The sequence below is a fragment of the Oncorhynchus tshawytscha genome, linkage group LG03, assembly GCF_018296145.1.
Source record: "Oncorhynchus tshawytscha isolate Ot180627B linkage group LG03, Otsh_v2.0, whole genome shotgun sequence".
Taxonomy (NCBI): domain Eukaryota; kingdom Metazoa; phylum Chordata; class Actinopteri; order Salmoniformes; family Salmonidae; genus Oncorhynchus; species Oncorhynchus tshawytscha.
The window spans coordinates 79,826,819-79,842,308 of record NC_056431.1 but is presented as its reverse complement, the minus strand read 5'-3'; the positions used below and the strand labels follow the sequence as shown (position 1 = coordinate 79,842,308).

The 15,490-nt window shown below is 43.3% G+C and overlaps 1 protein-coding gene across 1 annotated transcript in view; it reads right to left on the bottom strand.

Annotated features, from left to right (window-relative positions):
• The window catches only part of LOC112246890 (ras-associated and pleckstrin homology domains-containing protein 1), a 123,192-nt gene that overhangs the window by 52,070 nt on the left and 55,632 nt on the right, over positions 1–15,490 (bottom strand). The window contains 3 exon segments of the mRNA XM_042320056.1: positions 7,860–8,247; positions 8,477–8,714; positions 14,493–14,607. Of these exon segments, the coding sequence (XP_042175990.1) occupies positions 7,860–8,247; positions 8,477–8,714; positions 14,493–14,607 (741 nt within the window).

The window sequence follows — 15,490 nt, the reverse complement described above, 5'->3', positions numbered from 1 at the left end:
GTATACTGCTAATCAATAGTATACTGATAATCAATGGTATACTGATAATCAATAGTATACTGCTAATCAATAGTATACTGCTAATCAATAGTATACTGCTAATCAATAGTATACTGATAATCAATGGTATACTGATAATCAATAGTATACTGCTAATCAATAGTATACTGCTAATCAATAGTATACTGCTAATCAATAGTATACTGATAATCAATAGTATACTGATAATCAATAGTATACTGCTAATTAAACTCAGAGATTTGATTGGAATGTCAGTCATTCAACATTGTGCACGTATTGATGAGTCAAATAATAATTCCTAATAATAATTGCAGTTGCATTAATAAGCACATGAACGAGCAGAAAGAGAGGAGAAAGAGAAAGGATCTGGTGAGCAAAACATGCAAACGAGTAGAAGGACCCAAACCAAGGATAATATCAGTAAGCTAGAGCCAGCGAGGACGCTGTGAGATCCTCTCTCCTGTGAGATCCCGTCTCCCTCTCCTGTGAGATCCCCTCTCCCTCTCCTGTGAGATCCCCTCTCCTGTGAGATCACCGCCCCCTGTGAGATCCCCTCTCCTGTGAGATCCCCTCTCCTGTGAGATCACCCCCTGTGAGATCCACTCTCCTGTGAGATCACCCCCTGTGAGATCCACTCTCCTGTGAGATCACCCCCCCTCTGAGATCCCCTCTCCTGTGAGATCACCCCCTGTGAGATCCACTCTCCTGTGAGATCACCCCCTGTGAGATCCACTCTCCTGTGAGATCACCCCCTTGTGAGATCCACTCTCCTGTGAGATCACCCCCTTGTGAGATCCACTCTCCTGTGAGATCACCCCCTGTGAGATCCTCTCTCCTGTGAGATCCACTCTCCCTCTCCTGTGAGATCCCCTCTCCTCGTGAGATCCCCCTGTGAGATCCCCTCTCCTGTGAGATCCTCCCCCTGTGAGATCCACTCTCCTGTGAGATCACCCCCCTCTGAGATCCCTCTCCTCTGAGATCCACTCTCCTGTGAGATCACTCTCCCCACCCCTATAAGATCCCCTCTCCTGTGAGATCCACTGTAGATCCCCTCTCCTGTGAGATCCCCTCTCCTGTGAGATCACCCCCCACCCCTCTGAGATCCCCCCACCCCTGCGAGATCCCCACCCCTGCGAGATCCCCTCTCCTGCGAGATCCCCTCTCCTGCGAGATCCCCTCTCCTGCGAGATCCCCTCTCCTGCGAGATCCCCTCTCCTGCGAGATCCCCTCTCCTGCGAGATCCCCTCTCCTGCGAGATCCCCTCTCCTGCGAGATCCCCTCTCCTGCGAGATCCCCTCTCCTGCGAGATCCCCCCCTCGAGATCCCCTGCGAGATCCCCTCTCCTCTGAGATCCCCTCTCCTCTGAGATCCCCTCTCCTCTGAGATCCCCTCTCCTCTGAGATCCCCTCTCCTCTGAGATCCCCTCTCCTCTGAGATCCCCTCTCCTCTGAGATCCCCTCTCCTCTGAGATCCCCTCTCCTCTGAGATCCCCTCTCCTGTGAGATCCCCTCTCCTGTGAGATCCCCTCTCCTGTCCTCCCATGTTCTGACCTAGTGCCTGTCTGCCAAATGGAATCTCCTCATCTCAATCTCCCTGACTCATCCGGAGGAGATTCATCCTCTCAGCTCATACTTCTGGTAGATACTGAAGCCAGCCAGCAATCAACTTGGTAGGGAGTGTCTGGCTGGCTGGCTGCCTGACTGGCTGGCTGGCTAGCTGTTATTTTCAGTCATCTGCACACTGAGCTGCCATGCAGTGAGTAGTTTATCAGGCAGAGGGTGGGAAACCAGCCATCGCTGGTCACAGTCATTCACTAGCTGGTCCCAGTCCCTCACTAGATGGTTCCAGTCCCTCACTGGCTGGTCATATTCACTCACTAGCTGGTCCCAGTCCCCCACTAGCTGGTCCCAGTCCCTCACTAGCTGGTCCCAGTCCCTCACTAGCTGGTTCCAGTCCCTCACTAGCTGGATCCCAGTCCCTCACTAGCTGGTCCCAGTCCCTCACTAGCTGGTCCCAGTCCCTCACTAGCTGGGTCCCCCAGTCCCTCACTAGCTGGTCCCAGTCCCTCACTAGCTGGTCCCAGTCCCTCACTAGCTGGTCCCAGTCCCTCACTAGCTGGTCCCAGTCCCTCACTAGCTGGTCCCAGTCCCTCACTAGCTGGTCACATTCAATCACTAGTTGGTCCCAGTCCCTCACTAGCTGGTCACATTCACTCACTAGCTGGTCACATTCACTCACTAGCTGGCCCCAGTCCCTCACTAGCTGGCCCCAGTCCCTCACTAGCTGGTCCCAGTCCCTCACTAGCTGGTCCCAGTCCCTCACTAGCTGGTCCCAGTCCCTCACTAGCTGGTCCCAGTCCCTCACTAGCTGGTCCCAGTCCCTCACTAGCTGGTCCCAGTCCCTCACTAGCTGGTCCCAGTCCCTCACTAGCTGGTCCCAGTCCCTCACTAGCTGGTCCCAGTCCCTCACTAGCTGGTCCCAGTCCCTCACTAGCTGGTCCCAGTCCCTCACTAGCTGGTCCCAGACTGGCTGGTCCCAGTCCCTCACTAGCTGGTCCCAGTCCCTCACTAGCTGATCCCAGTCCCTCACTAGCTGGTCACATTCACTCATCCCTAGCTGGTCACATTCACTCACTAGCTGATCCCAGTTCCTCACTAGCTGGTCCCAGTCCCTCACTAGCTGGTCCCAGTCCCTCACTAGCTGGTCACATTCCTCACTAGCTGGTCACATTCACTCACTAGCTGGTCACATTCACTCACTAGCTGATCCCAGTCCCTCACTAGCTGATCCCAGTCCCTCACTAGCTGGTCACATTCACTCACTAGCTGGTCACATTGATTCACTAGCTGGTCCCAGTCCCTCACTAGCTGGTCCCAGTCCCTCACTAGCTGGTCCCAGTCCCTCACTAGCTGGTCACATTCACTCACTAGCTGGTCATATTCACTCAACAATGTCACACACACTGGTAGACAAGAGACTCAGAGGGAAGTACATCTTGACCTAAAACCCCTTCACTTCCTCATAACCACAACAGAACACGACACTGTCATTTCAAGTTAGGAGAAGTTGTGCTGCAGCAGTTTGTTTTCCTAGAGAAATAACTTCCCTCTCCAACGAGGTCCTCTGTGTTGAACTACATGATAGACTCTCCTGCAGTCTTTAACCTCTAAAAGTCTAAGCCGTTGGGGGAGGAATCATTTACCCATTTGATTTAGAGACCCCTTTAGGTGTACAAAACAAATATTAGATAACATATTGAAATGGGCATTTACGACTTACTAGCCCAAAGAAACACATTAAATAACACTTTCACAAATGGCAATTAAAGACAGTAAAACAATTAGGAATAAGGTTTTAAAGTGTCTAGGAGACATAATAAAGAACATGATTATTTTAGTATTTTTGGACACATATTTAACCCCTTATTTTTGTTGGCACAAAACTACCTTCATACTACCAGTCATTTATATGAGTTACCATCAGATGAAGGTTTAATATCTATATATATCTATATCTAAATATATATATCTATATATATCTATATACTACCAGTCATTTATATGGGTTACCATCAGATGAAGGTTTAATATCTATATATATCTATATCTAAATATATATATCTATATATATCTATATACTACCAGTCATTTATATGGGTTACCATCAGATGAAGGTTTAATATCTATATATATATCTATATCTAAATATATATATCTATATATATCTATATACTACCAGTCATTTATATGGGTTACCATCAGATGAAGGTTTAATATCTATATATATCTGTATCTAAATATATATATCTATATATATCTATATACTACCAGTCATTTATATGGGTTACCATCAGATGAAGGTTTAATATCTATAGATACAGTGCCTTGCGAAAGTATTCGGCCCCCTTGAACTTTGCGACCTTTTGCCACATTTCAGGCTTCAAACATAAAGATATAAAACTGTATTTTTTTGTGAAGAATCAACAACAAGTGGGACACAATCATGAAGTGGAACGACATTTATTGGATATTTCAAACTTTTTTAACAAATCAAAAACTGAAAAATTGGGCGTGCAAAATTATTCAGCCCCTTTACTTTCAGTGCAGCAAACTCTCTCCAGAAGTTCAGTGAGGATCTCTGAATGATCCAATGTTGACCTAAATGACTAATGATGATAAATACAATCCACCTGTGTGTAATCAAGTCTCCGTATAAATGCACCTGCACTGTGATAGTCTCAGAGGTCCGTTAAAAGCGCAGAGAGCATCATGAAGAACAAGGAACACACCAGGCAGGTCCGAGATACTGTTGTGAAGAAGTTTAAAGCCGGATTTGGATACAAAAAGATTTCCCAAGCTTTAAACATCCCAAGGAGCACTGTGCAAGCGATAATATTGAAATGGAAGGAGTATCAGACCACTGCAAATCTACCAAGACCTGGCCGTCCCTCTAAACTTTCAGCTCTTACAAGGAGAAGACTGATCAGAGATGCAGCCAAGAGGCCCATGATCACTCTGGATGAACTGCAGAGATCTACAGCTGAGGTGGGAGACTCTGTCCATAGGACAACAATCAGTCGTATATTGCACAAATCTGGCCTTTATGGAAGAGTGGCAAGAAGAAAGCCATTTCTTAAAGAGATCCATAAAAAGTGTCATTTAAAGTTTGCCACAAGCCACCTGGGAGACACACCAAACATGTGGAAGAAGGTGCTCTGGTCAGATGATGCTCTCCATCCAACCTCACTGAGCTCGAGCTGTTTTGCAAGGAGGAATGGGAAAAATTTCAGTCTCTCGATGTGCAAAACTGATAGAGACATACCCCAAGCGACTTACAGCTGTAATCGCAGCAAAAGGTGGCGCTACAAAGTAATAACTTAAGGGGGCTGAATAATTTTGCACGCCCAATTTTTAAGTTTTTGATTTGTTAAAAAAGTTTGAAATATCCAATAAATGTCGTTCCACTTCATGATTGTGTCCCACTTGTTGCTGATTCTTCACAAAAAAACACAGTTTTATATATTTATGTTTGAAGCCTGAAATGTGGCAAAAGGTCGCAAAGTTCAAGGGGGCCGAATACTTTCGCAAGGCACTGTATCTATATACTACCAGTCATTTATATGGGTTACCATCAGATGAAGGTTTTATATCTATATCTAAATATATATATCTATATATATCTATATACTACCAGTCATTTATATGGGTTACCATCAGATGAAGGTTTAATATCTATATATATCTATATCTAAATATATCTATATACTACCAGTCATTTATATGGGTTACCATCAGATGAAGGTTTAATATCTATATATATCTATATCTAAATATATATATCTATATATATCTATATACTACCAGTCATTTATATGGGTTACCATCAGATGAAGGTTTAATATCTATATATATATATCTATATCTAAATATATATATCTATATACTACCAGTCATTTATATGGGTTACCATCAGATGAAGGTTTTATATCTATATCTAAATATATATATCTATATATATCTATATACTACCAGTCATTTATATGGGTTACCATCAGATGAAGGTTTAATATTGTTACAGAGACGAGTCCCATGACACTTGTGGGGGTCGTAGTGTAAAACAGACAACACCATCGTGTTTGTTAGAGTCTCATCTTCCCATAGTGGTCATTGGATATTAGGCTAACCGTTCAGACGCTACAGACGTTTTTCTGAGAAGAGTTTTGGGACGTGTCTTGGTCTGACAAACACTGCTGTATCTCAGCCACCGTCCACCACAGATGCAGAAGGCTGATGTGGGCGAGTGAGACTGATATCTCTATCTTAAACTGACAGATTTGTTTGTGAATTTCTTAGTTACTTAGATTGACACATGAGTGGGTCAATAGCCTCCTCAGGATACACTTCAATGACTTCTGCAATACCTGGTCTGCATCTGAAATGGCACCCTATTCCCTATATGGTGGACTACTTTAGACCAGGACCCTATGACACCCTATTCCCTATATAGTGCATTACTTTAGACCAGAGCCCTATGGCACCCTATTCCCTATATAGTGCACTACTGTTGACCAGGACCCTAGGCTGTCATCTGGAACTCTACCAAATCATGTTGATTTATTATTTAATACAATGACTTACGTGTCATTAAAGATGAAGTATTAAATGGTCAGATTACTAACGATTACAGTCATCCCTGGTGCCAATACATTATAAACCACCCCATCATCACTAATACAGGAACAGTTAAACTAACCGTTGATCCCTGAACGTTAGGAGAACTAAAGCAGCTTTACACCAGGGTTACTGCAGAGCTCTCTCTCGCTCTTAGGGTGCCAAATAGCACCCTATTCCTTATATAGTCCACTACACGTGACCAGAGCTCTAACAGGCCCTAGTCAAATGTAGTGGACTATATTGGTAATACGGTTCCAATTGGGAAGCATTCTCTCTCCCTACTCTGCCTCCCTCCATCCTCTCTCCCTCAGCAAGTCTGTCTGTCTGTCTGTCTGTCTGTCTGTCTGTCTGTCTGTCTGTCTGTCTGTCTGTCTGTCTGTCTGTCTGTCTGCCTGTCTGTCTGTCAGCTTCAAATCAAATCTGTCTGTGACCTCCCTCTGTTTAATCTGCACATCTGGTGCTGTCTCTCTACTAACACTCTCTCTCTCTCTACTAACACTCTCTCTCTCTCTCTACTAACAAACCATCCCTCTCGCTCTCTCTCTCCACCTACACTAACAAACCATCCCTCTCTCTCTCTAACACCTCACTCTCCACCTACACTAACAAACCATCCCTCTCGCTCTCTCTCTCCACCTACACTAACAAACCCTCCCTCTCTCTCTCTCTCCACCTACACTAACAAACCATCCCTCGCTCTCTCTCTCCACCTACACTAACAAACCATCCAACCATCCCTAACAAACCATCTCTCTCTCTCTCTCCACCTACACTAACAAACCATCCAACCATCCTCCACCTCTCTCTCTCTCTCTCCACCTACACTAACAAACCCTCCCCTCTCTCTCTCTCTCTCCACCTACACTAACAAACCCTCCCTCTCTCTCTCTCTCTCTCCACCTACACTAACAAAATCCCCTCCCTCTCTCCACCTACACTAACAAACCCTCCCTCTCTCTCTCTCTCTCTCCACCTACACTAACAAACCATCCAACCTCTCTCTCTCTCTCTCTCCACCTACACTAACAAACAAACCCTCCCTCTCTCTCCACCTACACTAACAAACCCTCTCTCTCTCTCTCCACCTACACTAACAAACCATCCATTCATCTCTCTCTCTCTACTTATCCATTTTGTACTTAACACATTTTTCTCCTTAACTTCTTAAATCGTTGAGGGCTTGTAAGTAAAGCATTTCACTGTGAGGTCTACAGCTGTTATAATCAAAACATGCGACAAATACAATTTGATAATAAGATGCTAACACGGCTAGAGTGGTATATAGATGTATTTAGGAAAGGTGAAGAACAGAGGGGGCATGACTTAAAAAATGGCAATGTAATAAATTAAACTCAGGAGCAGTCGGTTCTAATGTTAAAAGATAAACTAGTTTAATTTATTTAATGGTCCTTCAATCCGGTTCTGCCAGCCAATCAGTTGGTACAGTCTGAATCGCTGTAGAGGAATGTAGTGAAGGTTGAACAGTGCATGTATTCGTGTGTGTGTGTGTATCGAGAGGTAGCCTACCTCTGTACTGCCCGGGGGGCCCTGATTGGACCCCTGTGGTGTGGGTGTGTGTATCGAGAGGTAGCCTACCTCTGTACTGCCCGGGGGGCCCTGATTGGACCCCTGTGGTGTGGGTGTGTGTATCGAGAGGTAGCCTACCTCTGTACTGCCCGGGGGGCCCTGATTGGACCCCTGTGGTGTGGGCATTGCCCCGTCCTGCTCCGAGGGCCGGAGATAACTATCCAGGGAATCCATGCTGCTGGCCGACGCAGAGTTCACCGACGACCACGAGGACTGGGAGATGGAGCGGACCGCGTGTTCGCTGACCGTCCCCACGGAGCCTGTCCTGCGGTGGGTGTGGTGATGGGAGGCGGGCCTCCGCATGGTGGAGGAGGAAGAGGTGGAGCCACTAGCCAGGGAGTGGGAGCTCTGTCTGCCAGCCTCGTCCATACTGAGAGACGCCTGCTCCAGCTGGGCCGTGATGTCATCCAGGTTGGAGGCCAAGGGACGGCGAGCTGCCACCGTGGAGGCTGGCGAGGCCCGGGTACTGGTAGATACATAGAGAGGTACTTTACTTGATCTAATGTCAAACACAGCAGCAAAATAAATACATACACTGTACAGGACAATAAAAAAAGCTAAGTCTGATCGGAGATCAATCAATAAATTTGCTGAATTGAAAAATAATCAATAAATAAAAAACATAAATACCACAACACAACAGTGACATCAAAGACGTCTTCAACATAAATATATCCACAGTTCAGTAACCTTACCTACTAGAGGCACTGCCCCCACTGCTGGAGGTGCCTCCTCCACTGCCCCCCGCTCCACCATGCCCCTTGGTGCCACGGCCCGCGGGGGGTTTCTGGCGCAGCTTGGCATCACCTGGCACACCCAGCCTGTTCTTGCCACTATTGGGCTTGCCGATGGTGCTGAGCTCCTGCTCTATGGAACACAGGTCTGCCATCAGGGAATCCAGGTCTACACCTTCTCCACCCTTGTTCAAAGCCTCTGGAAGAAGAACATAAACAACATAAACAACAACATAAACAACAGCATTAACAACAAAAACTAAAAATATAGCTGCAAGCAGCCATGTCGGGGTTCAAGCTTTGGAACCATAGCACCATCACCAGGACAAATTGTACACATTTCCTTAGAATGAGCTACTTCTGTACTCTTTACCACACTTGCCAAATATCAGAACTCAAAATCAAACAGAACAATATGCTCTTGATGTATTTTGGACCATTTTCAATAATGTTGACTATTTTATATGCCTTTTTTCTCCAGAAGAATCTTGGGATGCACATCTTCAAAATAAATATTTTCCCAAGATTCTAGTGCAAAACAATATGGCTGCTATAAGCCAATGGGCTTGCGATAATTGTTTTTCCTGTCCAACAGCGCCACCGTGCTAGCAAACAAACATACTCTACAGGTCAGCTAGACTGACATCCCTGAGCATGTGTGCCAAATTCCATCACCCCGATCTTTTTACATTTATTCACCTTTATTGAAGTAGTCAAGTCAGTTAAGAACAAATTCTTATTTACAATGACGGCCTACCCCGGCCAAACCCTACCCCGGCCAAACCCTACCCCGGCCAAACCCTACCCCGGCCAAACCCTACCCCGGCCAAACCCTACACCGGCCAAACCCCGGCCAAACCCTACCCCGGCCAAACCCTACCCCGGCCAAACCCTACCCCGGCCAAACCCTACCCCGGCCAAACCCTACCCCGGCCAAACCCGGACGATGCTGGGCCAATTGTGCGCCACCCTATGGGACTCCCAATCACGGCTGGATGTGATACAGCCTGGATTCGAACCAGGGACTGAAGTGACACCTCAAGCACTGAGATGCAGTGCCTTAGATATAGAGAGATATATAGATACAGAGAGATATAGAGATATAGATAGATATAGAGATATATAGATATAGGTATAGATATAGATAGATATATAGATATTTATTTATTTATTTATTTCACCTTTATTTAACCAGGTAGGCAAGTTGAGAACAAGTTCTCATTTAATATTGCGACCTGGCCAAGATAAAGCAAAGCAGTTCGACACATACAACGACACAGAGTTACACATGGAGTAAAACAAACATACAGAATAAACAAGTCTATATACAATGTGAGCAAATGAGGTGAGATAAGGGAGGTAAAGGCAAAAAAAGGCCATGGTGGCAAAGTAAATACAATATAGCAAGTAAAACACTGGAATGGTAGATTTGCAATGGAAGAATGTGCAAAGTAGAAATAAAAATAATGGGGTGCAAAGGAGCAAAATAAATAAATTAATTAAATACAGTTGGGAAAGAGGTAGTTGTTTGGGCTAAATTATAGGTGGGCTACGTACAGGTGCAGTAATCTGTGAGCTGCTCTGACAGTTGGTGCTTAAAGCTAGTGAGGGAGATAAGTGTTTCCAGTTTCAGAGATTTTTGTAGTTTGTTCCAGTCATTGGCAGCAGAGAACTGGAAGGAGAGGCGGCCAAAGAAAGAATTGGTTTTGAGGGTGACTAGAGAGATATACCTGCTGGAGCGTGTGCTACAGGTGGGAGATGCTATGGTGACCAGCGAGCTGTGATAAGGGGGGACTTTACCTAGCAGGGTCTTGTAGATGACATGGAGCCAGTGGGTTTGGCGACGAGTATGAAGCGAGGGCCAGCCAACGAGAGCGTACAGGTCGCAATGGTGGGTAGTATATGGGGCTTTGGTGATAAAAACGGATTGCACTGTGATAGACTGCATCCAATTTGTTGAGTAGGGTATTGGAGGCTATTTTGTAAATGACATCGCCAAAGTCGAGGATTGGTAGGATGGTCAGTTTTACAAGGGTATGTTTGGCAGCATGAGTGAAGGATGCTTTGTTGCGAAATAGGAAGCCAATTCTAGATTTAACTTTGGATTGGAGATGTTTGATATGGGTCTGGAAGGAGAGTTTACAGTCTAACCAGACACCTAAGTATTTGTAGTTGTCCACGTATTCTAAGTCAGAGCCGTCCAGAGTAGTGATGTTGGACAGGCGGGTAGGTGCAGGTAGCGATCGGTTGAAGAGCATGCATTTAGTTTTACTTGTATTTAAGAGCAATTGGAGGCCACGGAAGGAGAGTTGTATGGCATTGAAGCTTGCCTGGAGGGTTAGATATAGATATATATAGATAGATATATAGATATAGAGAGATATATAGATATAGATAGATATATAGATATAGAGAGATACAGATATAGATAGATATATATAGATACAGATATAGATATATAGAGATATATAGATATAGATAGATATATAGATATATATAGACATAGATAGATAGATACAGATATAGATAGATAGATACAGATAGACATATAGATATAGATAGATAGACAGATATAGGTAGATATATAGATATAGACAGATATATATAGATATATATATATAGATAGAGAGATATATATAGACATAGATAGATATATAGATATAGATAGATATAGAGAGATATATAGATATATATATAGATAGAGATATATATAGACATAGATAGATATATAGATAGACAGATATACATAGATATATATAGACATAGATAGATATATAGACATAGATAGATATAGAGAGATATATAGATATATATATAGATAGAGATATATATAGATATATAGATAGACAGATATATATAGACATAGATAGATATATAGATATAGAGAGATATATAGATATATATATAGATAGAGATATATATAGACATAGATAGATATATAGATATAGATAGATATAGATATATAGATATAGATAGATATAGATATAGAGAGATATATAGATATAGATAGATAGATAGATATATAGACATAGATAGATATATAGATATATATATATAGATAGAGATATATAGACATAGATAGATATATAGATATATAGATATAGATATATAGATATAGAGAGATATATAGATATAGATAGATACAGATAGATATAGATACAGATAGATATAGATAGATACAGATATAGATAGATAGACATATAGATATAGATAGATATATAGATATAGGTAGATATATAGATATATATAGATATAGATAGATACAGATAGATATAGATATAGATAGATATAGGTAGATATATAGATATATATAGATATAGATATATAGACATAGATAGATATAGATAGATATAGATAGATACATATATTTATAGATATAGAGATATATAGATATCGAGAGATAGAAAGATATAGGGCCTGTTTGGCCCTGTCTGGGGTTGTCCTCGGATGGGGCCACAGTGTCTCCTGACCCCTCCTGTCTCAGCCTCCAGTATTTATGCTGCAGTAGTTAATGTGTCGGGGGGCTAGGGTCAGTTTGTTATATCTGGAGTACCTCTCCTGTCCTATTCGGTGTCCTGTGTGAATCTAAGTGTGCGTTCTCTAATTCTCTCTTTCTCTCTCTCTCTCTCGGAGGACCTGAGCCCTAGGACAATGCCCCAGGACTACCTGACATGATGACTCCTTGCTGTCCCCAGTCCACCTGACCGTGCTGCTGCTCCAGTTTCAACTGTTCTGCCTTATTATTATACGACCATGCTGGTCATTTATGAACATTTGAACATCTTGGCCATGTTCTGTTATAATCTCCACCCGGCACAGCCAGAAGAGGACTGGCCACCCCACATAGCCTGGTTCCTCTCTAGGTTTCTTCCTAGGTTTTGGCCTTTCTAGGGAGTTTTTCCTAGCCACCGTGCTTCTACACCTGCATTGCTTGCTGTTTGGGGTTTTAGGCTGGGTTTCTGTACAGCACTTTGAGATATCAGCTGATGTACGAAGTACTATATAAATAAATTTGATATAGAGAGATAGAGATACAGATAGATATATATACAGAGAGATAGGTACAGATACAGATAGATATAGAGAGATACAGTGCCTTGCGAAAGTATTCGGCCCCCTTGAACTTTGCGACCTTTTGCCACATTTCAGGCTTCAAACATAAAGATATAAAACTGTATTTTTGTGAAGAATCAACAACAAGTGGGACACAATCATGAAGTGGAACGACATTTATTGGATATTTCAAACTTTTTAACAAATCAAAAACTGAAAAATTGGGCGTGCAACATTCAGCCCCTTTACTTTCAGTTCAGCAAACTCTCTCCAGAAGTTCAGTGAGGATCTCTGAATGATCCAATGTTGACCTAAATGACTAATGATAAATACAATCCTCCTGTGTGTAATCAAGTCTCAGTATAAATGCACCTGCACTGTGATAGTCTCAGAGGTCTGTTAAAAGCGCAGAGAGCATCATGAAGAACAAGGAACACACCAGGCAGGTCCGAGATACGGTTGTGAAGAAGTTTAAAGCCGGATTTGGATACAAAAAGATTTCCCAAGCTTTAAACATCCCAAGGAGCACTGTGCAAGCGATAATATTGAAATGGAAGGAGTATCAGACCACTGCAAATCTACCAAGACCTGGCCGTCCCTCTAAACTTTCAGCTCTTACAAGGAGAAGACTGATCAGAGATGCAGCCAAGAGGCCCATGATCACTCTGGATGAACTGCAAAGATCTACAGCTGAGGTGGGAGACTCTGTCCATAGGACAACAATCAGTCGTATATTGCACAAATCTGGCCTTTATGGAAGAGTGGCAAGAAGAAAGCCATTTCTTAAAGAGATCCATAAAAAGTGTCGTTTAAAGTTTGCCACAAGCCACCTGGGAGACACACCAAACATGTGGAAGAAGGTGCTCTGGTCAGATGAAACCAAAATTGAACTTTTTGGCAACAATGCAAAATGTTATGTTTGGCGTAAAAGCAACACAGCTCATCACCCTGAACACACCATCCCCACTGTCAAACATGGTGGTGGCAGCATCATGGTTTGGGCCTGCTTTTCAATATTTCATGGGAAATATTGCGTTGTGAGACCTTGGTCCATAAATGCCATGTATCAAGTTCTGTGAGCCATGACCAGCCTTTGAAAACATTTCAAAGCTACAGATGTGAGTGCTACGGGGCGATAGTTGTTTAGACAGGTTACCTTGGCGCTCTTGGGCATAGGAATGGTGGTCTGCTTGAAACTTAGGAATTACAGACTGGGTCAGGGAGAGGTTGAAAATCACACTACAAACGATCACCCTCATGCTCTTAAAGGAAATCATGAATGTCATGGATATATTGGAATTAGTGGATATATGGAGACTTAAATACCCTGACCTAGTGAGATATACATGGATGAGGTTTAATATCCTGACCTAGTGAGATATACATGGAGGAGGTTTAATATCCTGACCTAGTGAGATATACATGGAGGAGGTTAAATACCCTGACCTAGTGAGATATACATGGAGGTTTAATATCCTGACCTAGTGAGATATACATGGAGGTTTAATACCCTGACCTAGTGAGATATACATGGAGGAGGTTTAATATCCTGACCTAGTGAGATATACATGGAGGTTTAATATCCTGACCTAGTGAGATATACATGGAGGTTTAATATCCTGACCTAGTGAGATATACATGGAGGAGGTTTAATATCCTGACCTAGTGAGATATACATGGAGGTTTAATAACCTGACCTAGTGAGATATACATGGAGGTTTAATAACCTGACCTAGTGAGATATACATGGAGGTTTAATATCCTGACCTAGTGAGATATACATGGAGGTTTAAGGGCGAGGAGTCCCAGCCCTGCCCTGCTCTAAGGCGAGGAGTCCAATTTGTCCTGATTGTGGCGCTGTGGGGCCATAGCTTGAACCACGCCATGGCTGATTGCAGCTATATTATGTACATTTTATTTATACCGTTGATGTTGTACATGGAGAAGCGGTTGCAGAAGTTAGCCATGTTGGTCTCCTGTCTGAGAGGGGCTTTCTGAGGGGCCTTCTGGACTGTCTCTGGTCTCCCATCATCCAGACTCTGTACAGAGGAGAGGACATAGGCACAGTATACACCACAAGCATATGAAAATACAACCCACTAAGGTAGTTATAATGCTGAAAATACATGGTAACAAAACAATCCATATAACATCACTAAATGTACACATAATGTATTAGTTAGTTACCTGATAGGGTTAGGGTTAGTTATCTGTGGGGGTTAGGGTTAGTTATCTGTGGGGGTTAGGGTTAGTTATCTGTGGGGGTTAGGGTTAGTTATCTGTAGGGGTTAGGGTTAGTTATCTGTGGGGGTTAGGGTTAGTTATCTGTAGGGGGTTATCTGAGGGGTTAGTTATCTGTAGGGGTTAGCGTTAGTTATCTGAGGGGGGTTAGTTACCTGACAGGGTTAGGGTTAGTTATCTGTGAGGGGTTAGGGTTAGTTATCTGTGGGGTTAGGGTTAGTTATCTGTGGGGTTAGGGTTAGTTATCTGTGGGGTTAGGGTTAGTTATCTGTGGGGGTTAGGGTTAGTTATCTGTGGGGGTTGAGTTAGTTATCTGTGGGGGTTAGGGTTAGTTATCTGTTAGGGGGTTAGTTACCTGATAGGAGTTAGGGTTAGTTATCTGTGGGAGTTAGGGTTAGTTATCTGTGGGGGTTACCTGAATGGTTAGTTATCTGTTACCAGTTAGGGTTAGTTATCTGTAGGGGTTAGGGTTAGTTATCTGTAGGGGTTAGGGTTAGTTATCTGTGGGAGTTAGGGTTAGTTATCTGTTGGGGTTAGGTTAGGGTTAGTTATCTGTGGGAGTTAGGGTTAGTTATCTGAGGGGGTTAGGGTTAGTTATGTGAGTTGGGGTTAGTTACCAGTTAGGGTTAGTTATCTGTGGGGTTAGGGTTAGTTATCTGAGGGGGTTAGGGTTAGTTATGT